This window comes from Sinocyclocheilus rhinocerous, unplaced genomic scaffold, assembly GCF_001515625.1.
Source record: "Sinocyclocheilus rhinocerous isolate Xijiao unplaced genomic scaffold, SAMN03320098_v1.1 scaffold3477, whole genome shotgun sequence".
NCBI lineage: Eukaryota > Metazoa > Chordata > Actinopteri > Cypriniformes > Cyprinidae > Sinocyclocheilus > Sinocyclocheilus rhinocerous.
In genome coordinates this window covers 394,147-419,087 of record NW_015667279.1, presented here as the reverse complement: position 1 = coordinate 419,087, position 24,941 = coordinate 394,147, and the positions used below count along the sequence as shown (strand labels likewise).

At 36.2% G+C, this 24,941-nt stretch overlaps 4 protein-coding genes and 1 long non-coding RNA gene across 8 annotated transcripts in view; 2 read left to right on the top strand and 3 right to left on the bottom strand.

Moving 5' to 3' along the window:
- nutf2 (nuclear transport factor 2) overlaps nt 1–4,670 on the bottom strand; it is a 10,867-nt gene extending 6,197 nt beyond the window's left edge. For both annotated transcript variants that reach the window (XM_016545234.1, XM_016545235.1), the window contains exons 1-3: nt 4,573–4,670; nt 1,689–1,810; nt 1,155–1,226 (exon numbers count right to left, since the gene is read on the bottom strand). In XM_016545234.1, coding sequence (XP_016400720.1) covers nt 1,155–1,226; nt 1,689–1,787 — 171 coding nt within the window. In that variant the 5' untranslated portion in view covers nt 1,788–1,810; nt 4,573–4,670. The remainder of the gene's footprint in view (nt 1–1,154; nt 1,227–1,688; nt 1,811–4,572) is intronic.
- A 496-nt stretch (nt 4,671–5,166) lies between these two features.
- On the bottom strand, nt 5,167–13,049 carry LOC107733564 (translin-associated factor X-interacting protein 1-like). The gene is made up of 11 exons (XM_016545233.1): nt 12,436–13,049; nt 8,355–8,501; nt 7,960–8,031; nt 7,762–7,864; nt 7,550–7,665; nt 7,138–7,266; nt 6,879–7,037; nt 6,604–6,713; nt 6,403–6,523; nt 5,734–5,840; nt 5,167–5,606 (listed from the first exon to the last, which is right to left on the bottom strand). Exons 2-11 carry the CDS (start codon nt 8,490–8,492, stop codon nt 5,414–5,416), a joined length of 1,248 nt encoding a protein of 415 aa, XP_016400719.1. The 5' UTR covers nt 8,493–8,501; nt 12,436–13,049; the 3' UTR covers nt 5,167–5,413.
- Nucleotides 7,175–11,207, top strand: LOC107733567 (uncharacterized). The gene is made up of 3 exons (XR_001639001.1): nt 7,175–7,205; nt 7,939–7,941; nt 11,143–11,207. It is a non-coding gene; the product is annotated as an uncharacterized LOC107733567 (long non-coding RNA).
- LOC107733566 (translin-associated factor X-interacting protein 1-like) lies at nt 8,561–17,100 on the bottom strand. The gene is made up of 17 exons (XM_016545237.1): nt 16,845–17,100; nt 16,432–16,498; nt 16,051–16,145; nt 15,809–15,914; nt 15,029–15,122; nt 14,562–14,758; nt 13,043–13,178; nt 12,289–12,458; nt 11,894–11,965; nt 11,696–11,798; nt 11,484–11,599; nt 10,354–10,482; nt 10,095–10,253; nt 9,820–9,929; nt 9,619–9,739; nt 8,950–9,056; nt 8,561–8,822 (listed from the first exon to the last, which is right to left on the bottom strand). Exons 1-17 carry the CDS (start codon nt 16,889–16,891, stop codon nt 8,630–8,632), a joined length of 2,022 nt encoding a protein of 673 aa, XP_016400723.1. The 5' UTR covers nt 16,892–17,100; the 3' UTR covers nt 8,561–8,629.
- A 155-nt stretch (nt 17,101–17,255) lies between these two features.
- ranbp10 (RAN binding protein 10) overlaps nt 17,256–24,941 on the top strand; it is a 26,064-nt gene continuing 18,378 nt past the window's right edge. Inside the window, exon 1 of one of the 3 annotated variants that reach the window (XM_016545231.1) lies at nt 17,256–17,896. In XM_016545231.1, coding sequence (XP_016400717.1) covers nt 17,698–17,896 — 199 coding nt within the window. In that variant the 5' untranslated portion in view covers nt 17,256–17,697. The remainder of the gene's footprint in view (nt 17,897–24,941) is intronic. The other 2 variants (XM_016545230.1, XM_016545232.1) reach the window with 2 other exon arrangements.

Sequence of the window (24,941 nt, the reverse complement as noted above, 5' to 3'; positions counted from 1 at the left end):
ACAGAATTGCGCGCACTCTCTCTCTCTCTCGCTCTCTCTCTCCCTACCGTTAAGTAACTTGTGCATTGTTTTACTTGTTTTTTACATATCCGACCGAACTATAAACTTTCCAGTGATGTTTGTGAGAAAGCTATATTCACTTGACAAGCTCGCGCATCTGCACCGCCGCGCGCTCAATCCACTCAGCGTGCTTTGTTTATCAGCTCGCGCACACCAGCTATAAAGGCATTAATACTGAATGTTTAACGTTATATTCATTGCATACATATACTTCGTAGTAGACATCCTTAACTCCATTCTGCTGTCTGTTGTTCTGTTGTCGGTGTTTCTTTGTCTGAATATGGCGCTTATCACATGCTGTGTAGTATCGTCGTTTGGTATCGGGGCATTTTAACGAGTACGAGTACGAGTACAGGAGCTCAGTATCGGTATCGGTGCATCCCTATATCTCAGCCAATATAATATTGTCCTATCCTAACAAACCATACATCAATGGAAAGCTTATTTATTCAGCTTTCAGATGATGTTTAAATCTCAATTTTGAAAAATTGACCCTTACGACTGGTTTTGTGGTCCAGGGTCACATTTATTTATTGGTTGATAGTGGGGAAACTCCCAACCTCTATTTTCAAAAATGAATTAGAGGAAATAAACCCTAGCCTATCAAATTACTTTAAAGTGATAGTTCACCCAAAAATGAAAATTCTGTCATTAATTACTCCCCCTCATGTCGTTCCAAACCTGCAAGACCTTCGTTCATCTTCGAGAACACAAATTAAGATATTTTTATGAAATCCGAGAGCTTTCTGATCCTGCATAGACAGCAACGCAACTGACAGAACACCTTTTGTGCACAAAGAAAATAAAAATAACTTTATTTAACTATTTCTTCTCTTCCAGGTCAGTCTACGCTGCCATTCACAACAGTTCCACGACGCATGCGTGTGGTGCTGCTGACGCTGTACGGAAGAGAAGAAATCGAAATAAAATATATCTTAATTTGTGTTCTGGAGATGAATGAGGGTCTTACAGGTTTGGAATGACATAAGGATGAGTAATTAATGACAGAATTTTCATTTTTGGGTGAACTATCCCTTTAAATCAACCTTCAACTCTATCAAATCAACTCTAACAAAACACACACAAATACGTACGGAAAGCTTTTCGACAATTGCCGCTTTTCCCTGGAATTGCTGACCCTCCCACGTAAGGCATGACGCATCAATCTAGGACAAGAAAAAAATATCATTTAGTTAAACTAAAGGAGCCAAAATGTACACAGCAAAGCAGTACTATGGCCAGTCTTTTTATAAATACATATTAAATCATGTATATAAATACTCAACAAATATCCCTCAATATAAGTATTGTTTAACATATGTTTGACATACTGTTTAACATATGTTGCTGAAAATATAGGTTCATGTATGAGGACTTTAGGCTCTTTTTAAAGGTCCAGTATAGAACCACATTTCTGGCCTGAAAAGACTCCTCTCCTGAACACACGACAAAACTTGTGTGTTACTGGGCATCTAGCGTCACTCTGCAAGACATAAACCAAGTGACGCTTTGAACACTAACATGATTGCAAGGCAGAGACAGTAAAACATCTCTACTTGATGTCTCTCTCAGCTAGTACTAGTCAAGAGAGAACTATCCTGAAGAAAAGAGCTTAATACAATACTCACATATATCGATCCAAGTTGAGTCCTGTCTGTGTCAAACAGCTGATAGTAATGTTGCACAAAGCTGGATCCTATTTGTTCCCAAATTGGCTTGTCTCCCATTCTGATTCACCCTGCTACAGGCACTGGTGGAGACAGAATAAATGACTCAATGTATATGACAGACTAAGGGGGTTGACAACAACTGACAAGACAGAAAAAAAAAAACTGAAAATTTAACCTACATTTAAAAGTGAACTGGCTTTCATTTGAGCCAATAGTACCAGTGATCTTGGACATCATATTGATACCTAACAACCTGGGTGCATTAAGTTTATATACTATTGGTCACTATCATTCGTACTGTGTTTGCTACGCTGTTGGGTTTGTTAAGAGGTACTTTTGTTTATACTTTGCTAAGGGCATCGCACACTGATTAAAAGCAATATGTAAAGTAAACATTTTATTAGCAACTTGTTAATTGCATAATATGGCTCGCTGGTCATGTGATGCCAACATGGCGAAGCCCATAAGGAGGCAACCCGCTCCATGTAGTAAATAAACAACTTCTGATAGGAGAACTGATAGGCCTAGAAATTTGGCGCCATTTCATTTCTACGCGAGTTTACATAAATCCTTTGTGTGTAAAGTTTTTAATTGGCAAAATTACTGAGTGCACCTTTTTAGTTTTTCTGGCACTAAATAGACCTTATATAGCCACACCTCTTTTCAGTGCTGAGTTTGTTGTCTTCTGTCTTCCAGATTGTATTTCCACAGCATGAAGTTAAGATCTTACGAATTTATGAATGAACCTCATTTTAAATCTTCCCAGTCTACTAACATTTGTCATGACATCCGCTTCAAATATTACAATGCTTATGATAACTTTTGTTTAACTTAATGCTTATGATAACTTTAACACTGTTGAAGCGACCCCAATAACGTGATATTTAGCCCCTGGAATGCAAATTGTACCAGGGGAATCCCGCCATAAAACGTGTTCTGTTGAATGGTGATTTAACGCTACGTTGTCACCTAGTTGGTGAGACTCGATGCTAAAAATAAATAAACAATGCCCCCGTCTTTTACTCTCACAATGAGCTTATCATACTCTTTGCTACATTAGTAGGGCCCTATGATTTCCGCAATACAGAAAATGCTGACTGAATCACAGAATTCAGTCATAAAAATGGAATTTACTGTATAACATGGAATTTTACGGAATTTGTCATGTGTTTATGTATATATATTCTGTTTATACTGTATTCTATATACAGTACCAGTCAAAAGTTTTGACACACAAATGGGAAGTGTGTCCAAACTTTTGACTGGTACTATACAATAATATACACAAATAATATCAGCTGATAAATCGATATCAGACATTTTTTACTCCCTAATACTGGTATCGGCCCCCAAAAACACATATCGGTCAGGCTCTACTAATTACTCTTCAACAGTGATGCTATAGAGCTACCGCAAAAACAGAAGTTCAAAGACAAAATTCTAAAGAGGTCTGCGTGCTAGTTTCTCTAATGCAAAAGGTATATATCAGCTTTATTTTGGGGGGAAAAAATTAAACATAGATCCCAACAATAATCAATCAAACACCAAAATTAAAAAGTCAAACAGATCAGACCAAAAAGGATGAATTAAAGGCCCATTTTCACCAGATGATAACTAGCCTATAACAATAACTATAAAGTAATAATAATTGTTCTAATTCTATGAGAATAGACAACTATAATGATAAGGACACAGAGGAATTATATTATTGGAATCATGATTTTTTTTTTCCAGCTGATGAACAAACTAACATTGAAAGCCAATCAGAATCCACCATTCTTAATCCTGTTAAAGTCAAGTGGATTCTGATTGGCTGTCAATGTCTTTATAGTTCACCTGTTACAAACATTCATGTCCTTGATGTGGACGGACCTTTATAAACTCCTTTCTGTTCAGAAGCTCATGGAATTTAACACACTCCTGCTCCTCCCTTTTAAAAACCCACGGATTTGTCAGCAACTTTGAGTGGTTAATATATCGTGATTGGGCCATGATCCACTGGAGTCTTTCAAACTTAAACATTTCAATTTCTCTAATATCTAACAGTTTCCAGTTACATATAACAAGTAGAGTGTGAGCAGTTGATGACAACTCCCTATAATTACGCTTTCTTGCATACAGTAGTAACTGTATGAATGACACTAATTAACTACACTAACCAAGCTAGTTCGATTACTGTCGAACTAGAACATTAATGACTGGCATAAAAGCATTCGGCTGACAATTCTAAAGAGGATTTTAGAGACTCTTAGCACTAGTTGGTTGGTTAGCAAGTACTAACTTCCTTTACAAATCAGCCAGTGACGATATGACGGCGTCCAAATTGTGTTTAAAATAATTTCCGTCAAACTACAGCCACTATTTGATTAAGAATGCTACTAAGCATTAAAAGTAACCATGCTATGATTATTAGCTGGCTTTCAATGGCCTCGCTGTAGACTGATTCATTTTAGCTTTAGCCGTAGACGTGCTAACACTTGCCTGTCTACAACGAGCACGCCGGCTAAATCGTGATGCGAAAAAGTTGTTTTACGTTAAAGTGGACGTTGCCTTTTGAATATCGACTCGGAGTTTGAATAGTAAGGATCAATGGTCAACTTGGACCAAACGCACCCTCGTTCCGTTCTAAAAATACCCCAGAGCCATATGAGCTGAACGCAGGCGAGACCCTCGCGCGGCCCATACACGCTCCTGTCCTATAGGCGTGTCCTATTAGCTAGCGCTTCAGAAAATTCTTGGCAAAAAGCCCCAGTGCTACTTTGCATAAAGTAGTTATAAAGTAGTTGTGTGCAGCGTGAGTACAACGTTAACTGTTATAAATAATATCTGACCAACATCTTACCTCCGTGAGCCCTAAACCGAATCCCCGGTTCCAGTTATGGCGATTCCAGTGCGCCGAGAACAGAACTTGAGCGGCCTCCTCTTCAGTTTGAGCATGCGCAAAGCGCTTACACACTGCTTTGAATTTTGGTTCTTGACACTGACAGCCAGTCAACAGATTCTCAGTGTAAACATAGTTGTTGATGTATTGCTTTCCAAATCTAGAACTAGTGCTTCGAGCAGCAGGTGAATCCAAGAATAGTTTACTTTAAACACTCACAAGTATTGTCCCTTAGAAACCATATTTGTGCAGTTTCTCTTCTGTTTACAATCTGTGGTTGTAAACTCTCTTAAAATTACATGTGCAGAAATTTTCATTTTAGTTCAATTAGTCTCACAAATGCAGTGCTTCTTTGCATTTACAAGGTGGAAAATTGAGCTCTTGCTCATAATAAATTACATTAATTTGTTACAAATCAACAAAATAAAACTGACAAGCAAATACATATACATGTACCATTTATTGACAATAATTATTGAGTAATCTGTAGTGGACAATACAAATTAATATAGCTTTGTTGATGTAGATGTAAAAGGGTAAATATAACACGCATGACAGTTTCTTTTTAATAAAAAAAGCAAAAAATAATATGTTAAAGGAGCACGCAGAGACATGAGGCTATTTAAATAATTTTTTTATTATTTAATTATTGTGTTATTCTTGATATGTGATTTATCTAATTACATAACAATATGCAAACTATTAAAGTATTAAGATATTTCTATACCCTAGTGCTGTGCTTGGTTTATATATGTAGTGTGCTATAAAAAGATTGGAAATGTGCTTGATGTAACAACTGTCATCACTTAGGCCCTGCCCTTTTTACATTAGCCACAGAGAGACGCTGTAGCACAACCTCGGTGTTCAAAGCTTGAGCTCGTAATTCACCCTCCTTTGTCTGAAAAGCTACACCGAGATTCCAGTCCAGAGTTTCAGAATCCAGTGAGGGATCGATAGTCTTGAAGGCAGTCCTGAGGTGCTCTGCATCCACTTCCCTACATTGATGATATACAAAACAGGACAAAACTATGACAATACTATTATTGAAATCTAAAAAGGTTTAGTTAAATGTGGCTTTTACTTGGAAATTTTGTAAACAATGGACGGATGATGATCTCTCACCGTTTGCCTTCTAGTTGCATTCTCAGCTCGCTGATGTACTGGAGTCTCTCAGCAGTAGCTTGTTTTTTAACTAGACTCAGGAATTCTTTGTGTCTTCCATCTGTGTCCTGGAGTGAGAACAATGTGCACAAAACGTGATGTTCTAAAATATTTATATATGCAGTGCCATTTAAAAGTTAGGTTTTTTTTGTTTTGAAGAAATTAATACTTTTATTCAGCAAGGATGAATTAAATTGTTCAAAAGACACAGTAAAGACATTTATACATTTACAAAAGATTTATTTTTTAAATAAATTCTGGTCTTTAAACTTTACATTCAGCAAAAAATATAAAAATGTATCATGATTTCAAAAAAAAAATCATGTGATCACGTGACACTGAAGAATGAAGTAATGGCTGCTGAAAATTCATCTTTTCCATGAAAGGAACAAATTTTTTTTTTACATTTGTATAAATATTTATAGTTTTCAAATAGAAATAGTCATTTGAGATCATAATCATATTTCCAATATTATTGTTTTTAAATGTATATTCAAAAAAATAAATGCAGCTTTGGTGAACATAAGAGACTTTTCAAAAACATTTAAAATATCTCATCAAACCAAACTTTTAAATGGTAGTGTATGCATTCAACTTCAATTAGGTTATAGCCAAAAAATTCAAACTGACCTCTGTATAAAGTGTCTGATAAGCAATGCGCACTCCATTACTCTTCAGCTCTGTCTGAGCCACCGCCAACAGCTCCTCTATGTCTTGATCTTTCAGAGGGAAGGCCTTCTTCAATGCATCACTGAAAATTAGCACACATAATGTAATAATAAAAATAATCACAATACATTTTCAACTGAGGAATTCAGAGTTTTTGCTCACCTAAATTCTAAGACAGTTAGTGATCCGCATTGTGTTGTGTCACTTTGAATTAAAACCTTGAGCAAGTGAGACAGCAGCTGAGTCTGTCCATGGTAGATACTCTCATCAACCTGCCACAAAATTACAGTCAGCAACATTTAATATACATATATATTATATATCCCAATAAACATTTGATATTTTGGGGGGCAGCTGAAAAACCTGCTTTCATTGGACTTAATTGTTCACCAGTGCTATGGACATTTACACATGATTATTTTAGATTAAGCGCAAACCTTCCCAATCAAGATGTCATTAAAAAGGCAAATGAGATAATCTTCAAGATTGTTCTGAATGCTTTCCATCAAGCTGTAAGCCCACTCTCCTGCCTTATCCTTATAATGTTCCACAAGATAGCTGTGAAGAAACATCTGCAGATCTCTGGAGTCATCATTCTCCATTGAAGAAAAATGTGTGGAGAAATACAGCATTAAATACTCATAACTAGTGACTGTTTAAACAAATCAAGACAGGATATTGGTATGTCATACATACCTTTTCATTCTCTGAAGTTTTTTCCCTCCAGATGTCTTTAATAACTCTGACTACATCTGCTTTCTTGAGTTTAAGATTCTTAAGTTTCCCCTCATACTGTAGATAAATGGGGACGTCACTGGATGTGCCCTGTGAAAACAACTTTACTTCAGCCTAGCAAAGCTGGTGTAGCTCATTTATAGCCTATGTTTAGCATCTTGTTTTTAATTTATTATTATATGTAGGCTAAATAGATAAAAATCATAAACTTATTTCGTCAAAGAGATTCTTTTCTGCAATAATCCAAAAGCCAATGGAAAAATCCTATTGGGTTTTTATTGAGAGAACTAGGGTAATACTAACTTTCATGCTGGCCTAAAAATATGCATCACTGCAGTGCTCTATTGCTATTTTTGATGTTAAGAACACTTACAAGACCAGTGAAGAACTCATTTTGGCCATTCATCTGCTGCAGCAAGATCTCCAGCCTCTTTTGGCTGGATTGACCTTCAAAGAGCTCTTTACATCGCTCACTGCCTCCTAGTATGTCTACAACACACATTACACAAGATTATCTCAAACATAAGCTTAACTGCACTATATAAAGAACAGATATGACAGCCTGGACAGTTCAGATACTGTTACCTGAACATTGTTCCCAGTTTGGTCTGGGAGTTGTAACAATGTGTTTGTTATCAGAGCCATGTTGCAGCACAGACTGATTGGAGTGTAACACAGCAGGTGCTGACTGTTGATTAGAATAATGTTTAGTAATCAGATGAGTTTACGATTATTTATTTATCATTATAGACCTCTTTGAAGTCTGTTTCTCTGCTCAAGTACCTGACGATGAACCTCAAGCAGTGTGTCATACTCAGACTTTAACTGGTCAAAGTCTGTCTGTAAGGTTTCCAGCTAAAACATGGAAAGATATCACATTAAATATTATAATCAATTACATATTATTTCACGCTTGATGTTTAAGAGTTACTCTTTTGGGTGTTTGATTAATTTAATGCATTCTTGCTGAACAGAATTATTCATTTAAAAAAAACTGACCCCAAACTTTTGAATCGTAGTGTAGTAGATAAATAAAAACAGAAAAAAATTAACAAAGTAATATAAAAGAAAAATATTTAATCCTACCATACATAAACTCAAAATATTTTGCATGGTAAACTGGTTGATTCATTATCTTGTACGTAAATTAAAAATAATACATCTATTTTTCTCCATACCTTTATTAAAGTCTCCTCATGCATATGATTCAGGTTATCCCAGTCTCGTCGTGGGACCACATCACTGTATTCGGCTTGGAGGCGGTTAAGCTCAACTTGGACTTTGGTAAGGTCCTCTCTACACACCTGCAAAGCCATTTTCACCACCACAGGATCCTCAGATTCATCCTCTGAGAGGAACAAGCAAAGTTTCTGTCTACCCTAGTGCTGTGCTTGGTTTATATATGTAGTGTGCTATAAAAAGATTGGAAATGTGCTTGATGTAACAACTGTCATCACTTAGGCCCTGCCCTTTTTACATTAGCCACAGAGAGACGCTGTAGCACAACCTCGGTGTTCAAAGCTTGAGCTCGTAATTCACCCTCCTTTGTCTGAAAAGCTACACCGAGATTCCAGTCCAGAGTTTCAGAATCCAGTGAGGGATCGATAGTCTTGAAGGCAGTCCTGAGGTGCTCTGCATCCACTTCCCTACATTGATGATATACAAAACAGGACAAAACTATGACAATACTATTATTGAAATCTAAAAAGGTTTAGTTAAATGTGGCTTTTACTTGGAAATTTTGTAAACAATGGACGGATGATGATCTCTCACCGTTTGCCTTCTAGTTGCATTCTCAGCTCGCTGATGTACTGGAGTCTCTCAGCAGTAGCTTGTTTTTTAACTAGACTCAGGAATTCTTTGTGTCTTCCATCTGTGTCCTGGAGTGAGAACAATGTGCACAAAACGTGATGTTCTAAAATATTTATATATGCAGTGCCATTTAAAAGTTAGGTTTTTTTTGTTTTGAAGAAATTAATACTTTTATTCAGCAAGGATGAATTAAATTGTTCAAAAGACACAGTAAAGACATTTATACATTTACAAAAGATTTATTTTTTAAATAAATTCTGGTCTTTAAACTTTACATTCAGCAAAAAATATAAAAATGTATCATGATTTCAAAAAAAAAATCATGTGATCACGTGACACTGAAGAATGAAGTAATGGCTGCTGAAAATTCATCTTTTCCATGAAAGGAACAAATTTTTTTTTTACATTTGTATAAATATTTATAGTTTTCAAATAGAAATAGTCATTTGAGATCATAATCATATTTCCAATATTATTGTTTTTAAATGTATATTCAAAAAAATAAATGCAGCTTTGGTGAACATAAGAGACTTTTCAAAAACATTTAAAATATCTCATCAAACCAAACTTTTAAATGGTAGTGTATGCATTCAACTTCAATTAGGTTATAGCCAAAAAATTCAAACTGACCTCTGTATAAAGTGTCTGATAAGCAATGCGCACTCCATTACTCTTCAGCTCTGTCTGAGCCACCGCCAACAGCTCCTCTATGTCTTGATCTTTCAGAGGGAAGGCCTTCTTCAATGCATCACTGAAAATTAGCACACATAATGTAATAATAAAAATAATCACAATACATTTTCAACTGAGGAATTCAGAGTTTTTGCTCACCTAAATTCTAAGACAGTTAGTGATCCGCATTGTGTTGTGTCACTTTGAATTAAAACCTTGAGCAAGTGAGACAGCAGCTGAGTCTGTCCATGGTAGATACTCTCATCAACCTGCCACAAAATTACAGTCAGCAACATTTAATATACATATATATTATATATCCCAATAAACATTTGATATTTTGGGGGGCAGCTGAAAAACCTGCTTTCATTGGACTTAATTGTTCACCAGTGCTATGGACATTTACACATGATTATTTTAGATTAAGCGCAAACCTTCCCAATCAAGATGTCATTAAAAAGGCAAATGAGATAATCTTCAAGATTGTTCTGAATGCTTTCCATCAAGCTGTAAGCCCACTCTCCTGCCTTATCCTTATAATGTTCCACAAGATAGCTGTGAAGAAACATCTGCAGATCTCTGGAGTCATCATTCTCCATTGAAGAAAAATGTGTGGAGAAATACAGCATTAAATACTCATAACTAGTGACTGTTTAAACAAATCAAGACAGGATATTGGTATGTCATACATACCTTTTCATTCTCTGAAGTTTTTTCCCTCCAGATGTCTTTAATAACTCTGACTACATCTGCTTTCTTGAGTTTAAGATTCTTAAGTTTCCCCTCATACTGTAGATAAATGGGGACGTCACTGGATGTGCCCTGTGAAAACAACTTTACTTCAGCCTAGCAAAGCTGGTGTAGCTCATTTATAGCCTATGTTTAGCATCTTGTTTTTAATTTATTATTATATGTAGGCTAAATAGATAAAAATCATAAACTTATTTCGTCAAAGAGATTCTTTTCTGCAATAATCCAAAAGCCAATGGAAAAATCCTATTGGGTTTTTATTGAGAGAACTAGGGTAATACTAACTTTCATGCTGGCCTAAAAATATGCATCACTGCAGTGCTCTATTGCTATTTTTGATGTTAAGAACACTTACAAGACCAGTGAAGAACTCATTTTGGCCATTCATCTGCTGCAGCAAGATCTCCAGCCTCTTTTGGCTGGATTGACCTTCAAAGAGCTCTTTACATCGCTCACTGCCTCCTAGTATGTCTACAACACACATTACACAAGATTATCTCAAACATAAGCTTAACTGCACTATATAAAGAACAGATATGACAGCCTGGACAGTTCAGATACTGTTACCTGAACATTGTTCCCAGTTTGGTCTGGGAGTTGTAACAATGTGTTTGTTATCAGAGCCATGTTGCAGCACAGACTGATTGGAGTGTAACACAGCAGGTGCTGACTGTTGATTAGAATAATGTTTAGTAATCAGATGAGTTTACGATTATTTATTTATCATTATAGTAAGATTCTTAAGTTTCCCCTCATACTGTAGATAAATGGGGACGTCACTGGATGTGCCCTGTGAAAACAACTTTACTTCAGCCTAGCAAAGCTGGTGTAGCTCATTTATAGCCTATGTTTAGCATCTTGTTTTTAATTTATTATTATATGTAGGCTAAATAGATAAAAATCATAAACTTATTTCGTCAAAGAGATTCTTTTCTGCAATAATCCAAAAGCCAATGGAAAAATCCTATTGGGTTTTTATTGAGAGAACTAGGGTAATACTAACTTTCATGCTGGCCTAAAAATATGCATCACTGCAGTGCTCTATTGCTATTTTTGATGTTAAGAACACTTACAAGACCAGTGAAGAACTCATTTTGGCCATTCATCTGCTGCAGCAAGATCTCCAGCCTCTTTTGGCTGGATTGACCTTCAAAGAGCTCTTTACATCGCTCACTGCCTCCTAGTATGTCTACAACACACATTACACAAGATTATCTCAAACATAAGCTTAACTGCACTATATAAAGAACAGATATGACAGCCTGGACAGTTCAGATACTGTTACCTGAACATTGTTCCCAGTTTGGTCTGGGAGTTGTAACAATGTGTTTGTTATCAGAGCCATGTTGCAGCACAGACTGATTGGAGTGTAACACAGCAGGTGCTGACTGTTGATTAGAATAATGTTTAGTAATCAGATGAGTTTACGATTATTTATTTATCATTATAGACCTCTTTGAAGTCTGTTTCTCTGCACAAGTACCTGACGATGAACCTCAAGCAGTGTGTCATACTCAGACTTTAACTGGTCAAAGTCTGTCTGTAAGGTTTCCAGCTAAAACATGGAAAGATATCACATTAAATATTATAATCAATTACATATTATTTCACGCTTGATGTTTAAGAGTTACTCTTTTGGGTGTTTGATTAATTTAATGCATTCTTGCTGAACAGAATTATTCATTTTAAAAAAACTGACCCCAAACTTTTGAATCGTAGTGTAGTAGATAAATAAAAACAGAAAAAAATTAACAAAGTAATATAAAAGAAAAATATTTAATCCTACCATACATAAACTCAAAATATTTTGCATGGTAAACTGGTTGATTCATTATCTTGTACGTAAATTAAAAATAATACATCTATTTTTCTCCATACCTTTATTAAAGTCTCCTCATGCATATGATTCAGGTTATCCCAGTCTCGTCGTGGGACCACATCACTGTATTCGGCTTGGAGGCGGTTAAGCTCAACTTGGACTTTGGTAAGGTCCTCTCTACACACCTGCAAAGCCATTTTCACCACCACAGGATCCTCAGATTCATCCTCTGAGAGGAACAAGCAAAGTTTCTGTCAAATCACCTCCTCACTCAACCTCCGTCTGACTACTGCAACTCACTCCTGGCAATCAAACCTCTGTAAAAAAAAAAAAAAGCTCCAGCCTGGCTAATATTCCTCATCTTCAAAAAAAAATTTAAATCCTGCCTGGCTGTATTTAACGACTTTTGATGAGGTCCACACTGATTCCTTTGCTCCGTCCAGTCATCATCAGCAGAAAAAACCCTCTCTATGAATGCTTTGGTTGTTATTTTCCCCACACTAGCTATAACATGACTGCTGCACTAATGGATTTTTAAATGGCAATCACATTTTTTGAAATTATATTTCTTATTGTGGTATTGTAATTTCAGGTAAAAAAAAAAATAATACACACAAAATTGAAATGCAGGACACTGCTTACGTTTTGCAGGAAGAGTGACAAAGCTCTCAAATTTTAAGACAGGTGGTCACCCTACCACTGGCTCCTTGTTCTCATACACTAAATTCCAGCAGTAAAAATGTTTGTTTCCATGTTTGTTTATTTTTTTCAGACTCAACTACTAATCGTCATTCGTGTAACCTTCATTATAACCTTCATTATTATCATCATGTTCAGTGTCTTGGGTAGAGGTCATTGTGCTGATTCTGGTGATGAGCAGTTTTCGTGCATCACGTTCATCCCTGTATAGCTGATATTGGGTGGCCAGATCCTCTTTTAGGTGATCAACCTGTGGGAGAGATACACATGAGTTTGTGTTTCATTATATATTTACTATTGTCATATATGCTTTATGGAAGCAGCAGTGTTGTGATTGTTAACTGCAACTAAAATTAAAATATTAACAACTGTTTTCAGCAACTGAAATAAAGCTTAAAGAGATAGTTCACCCCAAAATGAAAATTCTGTCATTAATTACTCACCCTCATGTTGTTCCAAACCCGTAAGACCTCTGTTCATCTTCGGAACACAAATTAAGATATTTTTGATGGAATCTGAGAGCTCTCTGACCCTCCCATAGACAGCAAGGATCCTTACACGATCAAGGCCCAGAAACATAGCTAGGAGATCTGTAAAATAATCCATGTGACATCAGGGGTTCAACTGTAATTTTTACAAAGCTACGAGAATACTTTTTGTGCGCAAAAAAAAATAAAAAATAAAAACTAGTATTGTAAAATTACGGTTGAACCCCTGATGTCACATGGATTATTTTACAGATCTCCTTGCTATGTTTCTGGACCTTGATCATGTAAGGATCCTTGCTGTCTATGGGAGGGTCAGAGTCAGAGAGCTCTCAGATTCCTTCAAAAATATCTTAACTTGTGTTCCAAAGATGAACGGAGGTCTTACGGGTTTGGAACGACATGAGGGTGACTAATTAATGACAGAATTTTCATTTTTGGGTGAACTATCCCTTTAAATAAAGTACAAAAAATCTTATATAAAACCTTAGATTTAAAAAAAAAAACTTTTTTTATTTATTAGATAAAAAAAACATAAATTAACTAAAGTTTAAGTTTAAGTACTAAAATTACTAAAACTTAAATAAAAATAAAGATAAATAAAAAACACTAAAACTATATTAAACTAATTTAAATTACAATAGCACATAACAACAATTACTAAAAATGAACCTAACTAAAAATAAAAAAACAAAATTAAAGTATAACAATAAAATCTAATTCAACAACACTAGGAATCTTTCTAGTTTCACTCTCCTCCTCTATTAAATTTGTATGTGAATGACCTGCACCACTTGAGATGTAAATCAATGACCCATCGTTTGGCCCTGACAAGCATCTGCCGTAAACATTTCAATTAATTTCAAATTCAAACTGCGTTCAAATGTTAATAAGATAATATGCCACATAATATGCTGAGAGAAACCACAACATAATATGATTAATTTCTCATAGAGAATGGGATCATATGATTCCATATAAAAAGCTTTCCCATATTGTAGCCTATTGAGAGGTCATGCTTGTCATTAACCGATATACTGTACATTTCATTCAAATACTGACAAAACATCCTTTAACCACTTAGAATAGTGAATAATCCAAGGTAGCCAGATCTCTACAAAAGGACAGACATAATAAATGAACTGCACCTGAATCTGCAGAGCAGTCTGTTGTCCTCTCATACTCTCGATGACACAGTGCAGACGCTGACACTCTCGCTTCAGAGCTCGGAGCTCATCTCTTTCCTGTACTCTCTGATCCAGAATCCTCTTCTCACACTGTTCCGACACAAGCACCAGCTTTGCCCGCAGCGGTAGCAGATCCCTGATCTGTTCACGAAGATGTGCTGGGAGAGACATTAACACTTTGATTAGTGACATCTCATCTATTATTTTCCTCATGACTTACTATTGACCAATTGAGTTCCATTAGCATTTTATTTGACATGATATTAAACAACTTAGTTAGCTACAGTTCATTTTAAGTGCTTTGCATTACTACACATTTTTGTTTAATACAATACTGATATAATTAGTAACATAAAACTAGAAATGGTGGTAGCCTGCTAGCACAAAGATTTTACCCCCCAAAAAATAACTAAAAAGATTGCACATACCTAATGTGACGTCATACTCATTTTTGATGGCAGAGAAAATAGGCTTATAGGTTTTAAATTCTTCAATTAAATATCCAAACACCTCCTGGAAAACCTTTATAAGGCAGGGAAAAAGCAAGAAAATAGTTTCTTAAATACTAGTATTGAAAAACACTTATATATCATATATATCATTATAGACACACATTTTTATTTTGTTTTTGTGGATTGTTTGGACAGAGTCAAACTACATCCCTTTACTTGAAAGTAAGAAAGTAAGATGCAGTGTAATATATGTAGTGTGCTGTGTATACTAACGTTCTAAAGTTTTTTGGGGGGGTTTAGAGAAACTTACACTTTATTCAGAAAGGATGCATTTAATCAATCCAAAATAACAGTAAAGGCTTTCTTTAAGAATTATTTTTAAGAATTGTATTTCAAATAAATGCTGTTCTTTTAAATCCTAAAAAAAATGTATCAGAGGTTTCCACAAAAATCATTTTAAACATTGATAATAATAAGAAATATATTTTTAGCAGCGAATCAGCATAAGAATGATTTCTGAAGGATTATGTGACATTTTGTAAAGATCATGTGAACATTACATTTTAAAATATATTAAAATTTTAAAGTTTTTTTTTATTGCAATATTTATGCTTTTTTTGTTGGTTTGTTTTATCAAATAAATGCAAATCAAATAAAAGAGATCTTTCAAAAACATAAAAAATCTTACAGACTTCAAACTTGTGAACTGTAATGTATGCTAAAGAGTAAGAGACCATTACAAAGTGGGATATAAACCTGCAGTCTGAGCTCTTGGACTTTGATGCCATGTGTGTCTAAAGCTTCTAATTCTCTCTTCAGATGAGACTCCAGTTGCTCTAAGAAACGAGGCTTGGTAAGAGATCTGCAGCACATCATATATGCAGACATTAGGACCAAAGTATGCAATGGACATGGAAAAGTGTAAACCAGGGTAAAGTTTTACAACTATTGCAATGCTAGAATGAACACTGAGATGCTATGTGTTGTACATGCCATACCCATGATGTTTTATTCCTCCGGGCTTTTGGACAATTTGATTGGTAACTTCAGCAGGCCAGGATGAAAGGGTACCAGAGGTTTCCCCCGCGTTGGTCTGAAGGAAATTAAAGTTGATTTGGCATTATTTGGCATGTGATGGTGGCGTCAAACACTACAAAATAAATCTCTTTTCATAGAACTGATCAAACAAATGAGCAGAGTATTTAAGTATATGCTGCTAAATTAAAGTCACACTTTATTTACTTATACATGTACTTTTTAAAATTAAGTTTAACCAGCTAACAGTATAGATCTATCCGTAAATCAGGTAACGTTATCAGATATTTCAAATACTATCAAATATGAATTTCTATAATTAAATCAGCAGGTTTATAACTTACTTTTATAAACTTTGACCTAGATATCCCGTTAGTAATGTGTCGCTGTGATCCTCTGCTAACGGAAAGACTTGGGAACAAACAGTGAACTTGGGTCAAACTGTGACAGCAGACACTTCATCCAAATTATTATGTTTTTATTATTATTTTTCAAATATGTTAACAGTTGTCACACTGCAGGCCTATTAACTCAACATTAGAAAATAATAAAGAAATAGCAATTATTGACATACGTTTACTTTAAATATATCTTGATATAAAAACATTTTATTTGTCAGTTACACATTGACTAGCAGTGTTCTAACGTTACTTAACTAAGTTACTACTGACTTCCGCTGGCTTTTTTGGATTAGGCAGTCATTTCTAGTTAGTGTATAAGCAACATTAACGATTCTAAAATTGTCCTTATATCTTGCCTTTCATAGTGTAACAACGGTGGCAGCTGTAGTTCTTTCAGCGACATTTGGACGAATAAACAGCTTGATGATAATCCACAGCAAATGTATCAGCGAACGTCCAACTGAAGCTTCAGCAGCGTGGCATTGTTGTTGTTTGAGAGGTGGTTGCTATGATACCGATGAACCCTAGAAAAGACCTTCCGTTTATAGGCGCCCACCGTGTGCCTGTATGAACAATAACGTGACTTGTCGTCTAAAACATTATACGTGTCGCATTAAATTCGCTTGTATGTGTTAATGTATAAATACGCTATTTGGTAAATATTTAAAATCAGTACAATTTAGATTCAGTTATTAAAGTAAACTACTGCTTCACAGACCAACAGTTTAGGATAAGGACTACATGAAGTCTGTTACATAAAAAGCTGAAATACATGCCTTATAATATAGCAAGCATGTAGTGAAATTGATTTCCATCATCACGCATTTGAATAAATTACAGCCACTGATTCGAGATGTAAAATACACGGTTTACTTTCAATCTAAGTTAAATCAAGTATATTCATGCTCAGACTACAGAATTAGGAGTTGTGTTAAAAACTACAAATCCTAGACTGCGTGTTACAGCCCGCTCCTCTCCCAATTGAATTCGGTATGGGTCATGTAGTTGATGGCACTTCCCTCATGTCAGCAGTGTGCACTGCGCAGGGCTTTGTGTTCAACTACAGTACCCACACGTCACTGTAGAGCCGCTGTTATCCGGGATATCTCACCGCTGCTGTTTCTCTCCTTAGTCTAGCGCTCTCTCCTTTTTAGCGGACTGGTACAACAGGGTAGGATTACTAGAAGGAATACAAAAACATAAGCAAAAATGGCAGAGCTTGGAGCGGGGAGCCTGCTAACAGGAGATCCTGCTTTTAATTATCAAGAGCATGAGCTAAACGAGCGTTTGAAGCGGCTGTACCCGGCCGTGAATGAGGAAGAGACCCCCTTACCCCGATCTTGGAGCCCCAAGGATAAGTACAGCTACATCGGGCTCTCACAGAATAATCTGCGGGTGCATTACAAAGGTATACAGATGTGACACACGCTGAACTGTCAACCCATAGGCCTTGACAATCCCGGCTGGTTTCGTTGCGCTCGAATATGTGCAATCTCCCCGATCTAGTTTGAGCTGCTTTTTTCCCGTCCCTTTTGCTTTGTTGCATAGAAGGAAAGAGGAATGTCCAAATGGGTTGACATTTAGCAAAACATCATGTCAGAATTCGGCTAGCGAGAGTAGCTTGGGGCATAAGCACGGCTGGGGAGTCTAGCTTTCGGACACCTACCTTTTACCTATTGCCATGGCAAGAACATCAAGTGTTATTGATTTGCCAAGCTTATGGTTTGAACTCCCTTTCGGTGAATTAGTCAAGGCTGGTGCTAGCTAGCCACGGCAAGGCAATAAGGGCAGCTAAGCAGCTACACCATTGCAATGAATTGCAAATGCTTGTTAATTTACTCCGCATTGCATAAGTGTGTTTTGTTATCCGCTATCGGATGATTTATGTAAGGACGCGCGCCGCATCACAACGAAACAAATCGCTGAAAATGTTTTTAGTGCGTATTTGAGGTATTTGACGCACGAACATGTGCGTATTTGAGTTGACGAACGATATCGAATGATTCGAATCTGAGCGAATCGCCGAATTCGCCATAATAATGAATTCGAATTCCACAACACTAGCTGTTTAAACAGTTGTGGCCTTTCGAATGACCCAGTCGCCTCAGGGGGGGGGTCTGTGAATTTACCAATTGCAGATGTACTTTTTTTGTTTAACAACTATTTACATGCTTCTACAGAATACATAATAAAGCAGTTTTTTTTAAAGAACTATGACTAAGCACAATTTATAAGCTTTTAGTGCATATGTTTGAAAAAATATTCTTTCAGGCGAACTAGTAGGCTTGTCTGTTTTTAATTTTATTAGTACTTATTTTTTCATTACAACGGAGTAATTATTTCACTGGACATACATTAGACTAGTCATCATTCCAGTATTGACCTGTATCTGTTTAATTAGTCTAGTACTTGTATATTATTTACAATAACGTATTGCCACTAGTCACTTCTGTTCCAGTAGTGCCAAATAACTTAGGCCTATATCGTTCCTGGTAACAAGTTACACATTTTTGCCATTGAATTCTATGGAAATCTGAGGTTCACATATCAACTATTCATTCGTACTAATATGTATTGTAATTGTTGCTGGTGTCTAATAATTCATTAAGTGCTATTACTTACTCTTTAGTTAGTTTGAACAATATAGTTGCTAGTATACATTCTAGTTTTCTGAGTGCGAACTGAATAGATGTTAATTTGCATTTACTAAACACAACAAGTGTACAATTAAGCCTACTTGTATGATATTTAATTGAAGTAGCTTTCTTGACTAGCCATTAAAACTAAATTAGTGATATTCCATGTCATAATAACAAAGAGCTCTTTTGTTGTAGCATCTACGTGAATGATTAGGCTTGTAAAAAGACTTTATTGTGTTGTCTGAAATGTTACTGACATGTACCCTGGTTATTTTTAGTTTAGGCACAAATGCTGTTATAAAGAGCCTAATTCTAATTTGATGATGTGTGTCTGTAGGCCTGTTGTGCAATACTTTAGGATTGTTACCATTTGAGGGTCACTGGTGTGTAGACTATAGCCATTCATCTTCTTACATGTTGTGTGTTCCGTTTGACAGCTGTTTGTGTCAATGCTCAGGCCCAGTGGGAAGGTTATCCTTCTAGTTTAGTTCATCCCCTTTGACACATCAATGAACAACGCTGCATTATTTTGGTAATGTACACTGCTTTGTGTCTATGGAAAATTGTACCTCAATGGCAACTATCTCCTTTTAGGCTATGGGTTTGTTTACCACTTCACATGGTGGCGGATGTTAGCCAAGAATTTGATTTTTAAGAGTCAGATGATATTGATATACTCATATTGATTTCTTTCCTTGTTGTTAAGGATCTTTGTTTCTTTTTGTTCTGTCAGTCTGACTGTTTTGGTCAGTTTATCCTCAAAGCAGGATTGCAGTGATTAGATTAGGATCAAACAAAGGCTTGTTACTATAATCTAGAGTCATTATATACATCTTGTAGTAGTATATTTAAAGCAGCTCCAGTTAATAAATGATTTAACCTGCAGTCTATTAACCTTCAGTGCTATTTTGGCCAGTGTACCAGATACTGTTTCTGTGGACTGAATTTTAGGTAACACCATGTTTCTGTCAAGTAAAGACACTAGATATATGCTGTCAAACAGTGTGATGAAAATCTGTGCAATGTTTATGTCATGTTATATTGTATTAACCCACATTGCTCTCCATCTTGATTTAGGAAGCATGTAAAAAATAGTCAAGCCTTTGCATGATGAAACAAGGGGAAAAGACACCAGAGGCTCATTTTCTAGCTTTGTTGTGGACCTCATTTTACTTATCGTCGCACTGACAAGGACGTGAGCCCGTTAATGGAGAGAGGAAATGTGACTTTTGCAGCACTACACCCATGCAGATATTGTTTCTACACCACCTCCTGTGAGAAGATTAATGATAAAGATAAATCTCATCATGATGATATTTAACAATTGTAAGTAAAGGAAATTAGAATCAGCTTGACGTATTTTGACATTATTTTCATGACAATTAAAGTCGCGATAAAAAGGATGTAGCAATAGATCTTTTTCCATATTTTAAAGTACATCCGAGTGAAATGGATTTTCGAAAGCGAAAAAGAAGAAATGTATTGTTGGGACTTGGTTGTATCCATTGGTTGTTGTGGAGCCAGATCAGTTTAATGAGCGTGTAGTCGTTTGTAAGAAAGAGGCGGGGATTAAGCGGACTAAATGATTGGAGAAGTTCAGCATTCGTCACAGGAGAGAAGTCTGTTTCTTTCACTGGAAGGTTGAGTTGTAATTAGGGTTGTGCAGGTTAGTGTAACAATTGCTCCGCAGCGGTTTTAGAGCACCACCACAGTGGGCCGGCAAAACACTTTTTTGCGCATATTAATGTGTACACTTTTTTAAGTAAATAGGAAGTACAAAACTTTGTTTACAAAATAAATAATCTGCTGCCAAATTTTACCTCATGACCATGGAAACATAAAAAATTCTGCTCTGTTTTGCTGGCTGGTCACTCAGATTGTTACAGAAAGCAATACACAAATTAGACATTACTGGTCACCAGTGTTGGGGGTAACGCATTACAAGTAACGCGAGTTACGTAATCAGATTACTTTTTTCAAGTAACTAGTAAAGTAACGCATTACTTTTTAATTTACAAGAGAATATCTGAGTTACTTTTTCAGATAAGTAAAGCAAGTTACTTTTTTTCCCCCCAGTTTATTGATTGACAGCTCTCCTGTTCCCATGTTGAGAGAAATCAGAAGATGTCACTGTAGTTCTAAAATAAATAAGAATATGCATTAATTCATCTCACTCACAAAAAAAAACAAAACGTGATTAGTTAATTTTTTATGGAGTAACGCAATATTGTAATGCATTACTTTTAAAAGTAACTTTCCCCAACACTGCTGGTCACATTAGGGGTGTCACGATAAATCGATCTCTGGAATCGATTCTGAGCTTAGTTTTTAACAGCAGATGGCACTCTAGGCTAGTTTTTAACCGCACATTCAAATGTTCACAAAGAACAGCGCTTGTGCGTTCAACTGAGTAATTAAATGTACTTGCACCTCGGCTTTTATGACGCGAGATTCATGTAAACAAAGGCCACTGTAAACATTCTTGTAATTCGCTTCAACCTTTTCGACTTTATGAAGGATTTTTTGAAGTTCAAATGGTGTGTGCGTAAGGAACTGGACGCAAGCAGAGTATGGCTGTTTCTAAAGCACACATTGCCATCAGCTGTTAAAAACTAAGAATCAGAATGGATTCAAGAGAGAATCGCAATGTTTTCGGAAAATCACAGAATCGATCCACGAATCGATTTATCGTGTCAGCCCTATTTTAAACAAAATATTTTATCTTATGGGTTTCAGTCTTTGGGCTAGATTTACTAACAGCGCAAACTGTCTTTTGGCGTTCAAATAGTACTGTCAGGATTAACTAAAGACACGCAGTGAAGAATTAGCCCTGAAAAGGCATGGACACAGTTACTTTTGTGACTCACCTTATTGAATATGCATTTGTAGGAGTTTCCCTTTCAATCTGTAAATTTATGGGAGGAGAGAATATAAATGAATCACGCAATGCAATTTACTAACGCTTGCGCTCGTCAAATTACTGGTATTTGTGCCATTATTTTACGCCCCCAAAAAAGCATGTCTTAAAGTATGTGCTAATTTGTGCTGCTCTTGGTGGATTGCACTGGTCATTATGGAAATGAGATGTTGCGTCTGTGTTCTTTAATGTGCACCTTGTCAGTAAATCACCTGCAAAATTTTCCCCTCCCATCGGCTCTTAATGGAATTGCACTCTAATTTGCGCTAATTTGCCCTGATGTCTCTCGACTAGTAGTCGACCAATATGTGTTTTTCAGGGCCGATACAGATTATTACAGATTAAGTAGACCGATAACCAATATTTTGAACCAATATATATGTCTGGTGTAAAAAAGAAAATTAATTTCAAAATTAAAAATAACAAGGGCCATGACAAAAACGTTCTTTAAATGCTTTTAAATTGAAAATGACCGATACCGATAACCATAAAAATGCTTAATATCGGTGCCGATAATCGGTCGACCCCTACGCTCGACATATACAATATTGTCACAGTTTGTGCTTGTTAGACAAGGTAATGTCAAGTTAATATGTACGGAGCCCTGGACATGACATGTGGGGGGAAAATTAAAGATATTGTGGCCACAAATAAAAAATTTGTTCCCATGTAAAAAGTGTCCATTGCTTTGGAATATTGTTAGAAAACATGAAGATCTCAGACAAGAGGTGGGCTCTGTCCTATTCACACAACCCTCTCAAAGCGCAGAGCAGGATATATGATGTTACCTAAAATTCAGTCTACAGAAACAGAACACTGTACATTGTACACTGGCTAAAAAAGCACAGAAGGTTAATAGACTGCAGGTTAAATCAAACATATCTTTTTGGGGAAACACAATTAAACTTAACTTAGATACTACATTTTCTATTGCTTTCCATGTAGAGGGATAAGGGCTGTATTGTTCCATTTTAATGCCCTTTTAAAGTTTGAAATTATAGTAAATCTAATTAAAATCACAGTTTATACATTGTGAATACATTGAATGTATATAGGATGCTGGAGGGGCGTGAAACATGACCTAGATATTTTTTGACAGTCAGTCACTGACAACTATCAAAATCATTCTATATTATGTTTGTTTCTTGTTTTGAATTCAAAATTTAAATAAGCCTATGTGATTTTTCTTAACCAGTTTAAAAACATTTACCTGAAAAAAGAACACTGTTTAAAGCACTTGCGTGACCGCACATGTCGTTGGGTTATTAAGTATAATGAGTGTAAGATTGTGCATGTAAACACTCACAGATTTTTATGAGATTCACTCTTGTCAAGACTGAAAATTATATAGTTGGTTATGTGTCCTAAAGGGATTATTGGCTCTCCCTTTACAAAATGAGAAAAATGAGGCATGTAAATAAAATATAATAAAATTATATGTCCTACACTGGATTAGAGCAGCGCTGTAAGATGCAGCAGACCTATGATTATGCACTGCAGAGGAGGACTTTGTATGAAAGCCATTTGTGTTTAAACATGTTTGGCAGAGAAATAGAGGGAGGGACAGACAGACAAGCAACTAAAGAAGGAGAGAATCACCCAGGGTCCTCTTGCTGTTCTGTGCTCCTAGAATGGTGTGGTCATGGCATGATGTATAAATAGATTGAGTGTGTGAGCAAGGGGCGGAGAGGAGCGTGCACATGTATGTGTGTTTATAGTGTGTGTGTGTGTGTGTGTGTGTGTCAGAGAGTTGGGGATTTGCACATACAGGGTCGTCTGCCTTTACTCTGGTTGTATGAGCCATGGATATAAATATATTTTGTGTGTGTTCTTGATTATGAATGCTTGTCTGGGTTTGAAAGTTTGGCAGACAAACCTATTGTGACTTCCTAGCAGAACTTTGAAAGCTAAAAATAAGTGATTATTATTATTACAGTAATCAGAGATGATGATAATGAAGAATACATATGCTTGGTACACCTTTTTTTTTCCAAAACACATACACTGTGACCAGATCCTGCAGTTAAACTTCAGGTGAGGGTTATGTTACAGTTCTGGGGCACACAAACACAAAGATACACCGAAATGTCCATATACGTGCACACGGATGAGTTAAACATGAGACTCGGGAAGTGCAGTGAAGTTGAATGAATGATTGGCTCAGGAGAAAGGCCTGGCCTCGCAGAATCTAATACTGTGTGTCCATTTATGCTGCCAGGTGTTACAATCTGCAGGAAACTGGATTAGGAGATTGGAGCACATTGCTATGGTACATGGAGGCTTAGATGACAATGACACTCACCAACTTCCTTTCTCACACTTGTATTGAGAAGAATTGAAGCTATAGCATGTATTAGAGGTTAACCTTAAAGACAACATTAAATGGAGTTCAATTTCAGTTTGACTTGTTGAGTGAAGCGGTATGAGAATTTATTCAACCATAAGGTAGGCTATAATCGTGAAAGTGGGTTTGCCAGATGGACCTTTGCATTTGAAGGGGCGGAGCTAAACAAAGGGCTTGATGATATCAGCAGAGGACGAAAGTCGTTTTAGAAGATGTTAAATAGGGTTGGGTATCGTTTGGGTTTTTTTCGATACTGGTGCCAAATCGATACTTTTAAAACGGTTCCGGTGCCTACATGGTACCTAAACCGATACTTATTAAAAAATAAATAAATAAATAAAAATTCCCCCAAAAATTATGGATTGGCCATTAGCATTATAAACACATGATTTCTGTTTCATTCATACTGGATGCCAGAGGGCGCCCTCACACATAAATCGACATATCCAGTCATAGAAGTAGCGGAACTCATGACCCTCCAGGAAATCCCTAATATTGACAAAGGCATCGCTATTATAGCTTTAACTGAGTAAACAGAACATATAAACGTTTT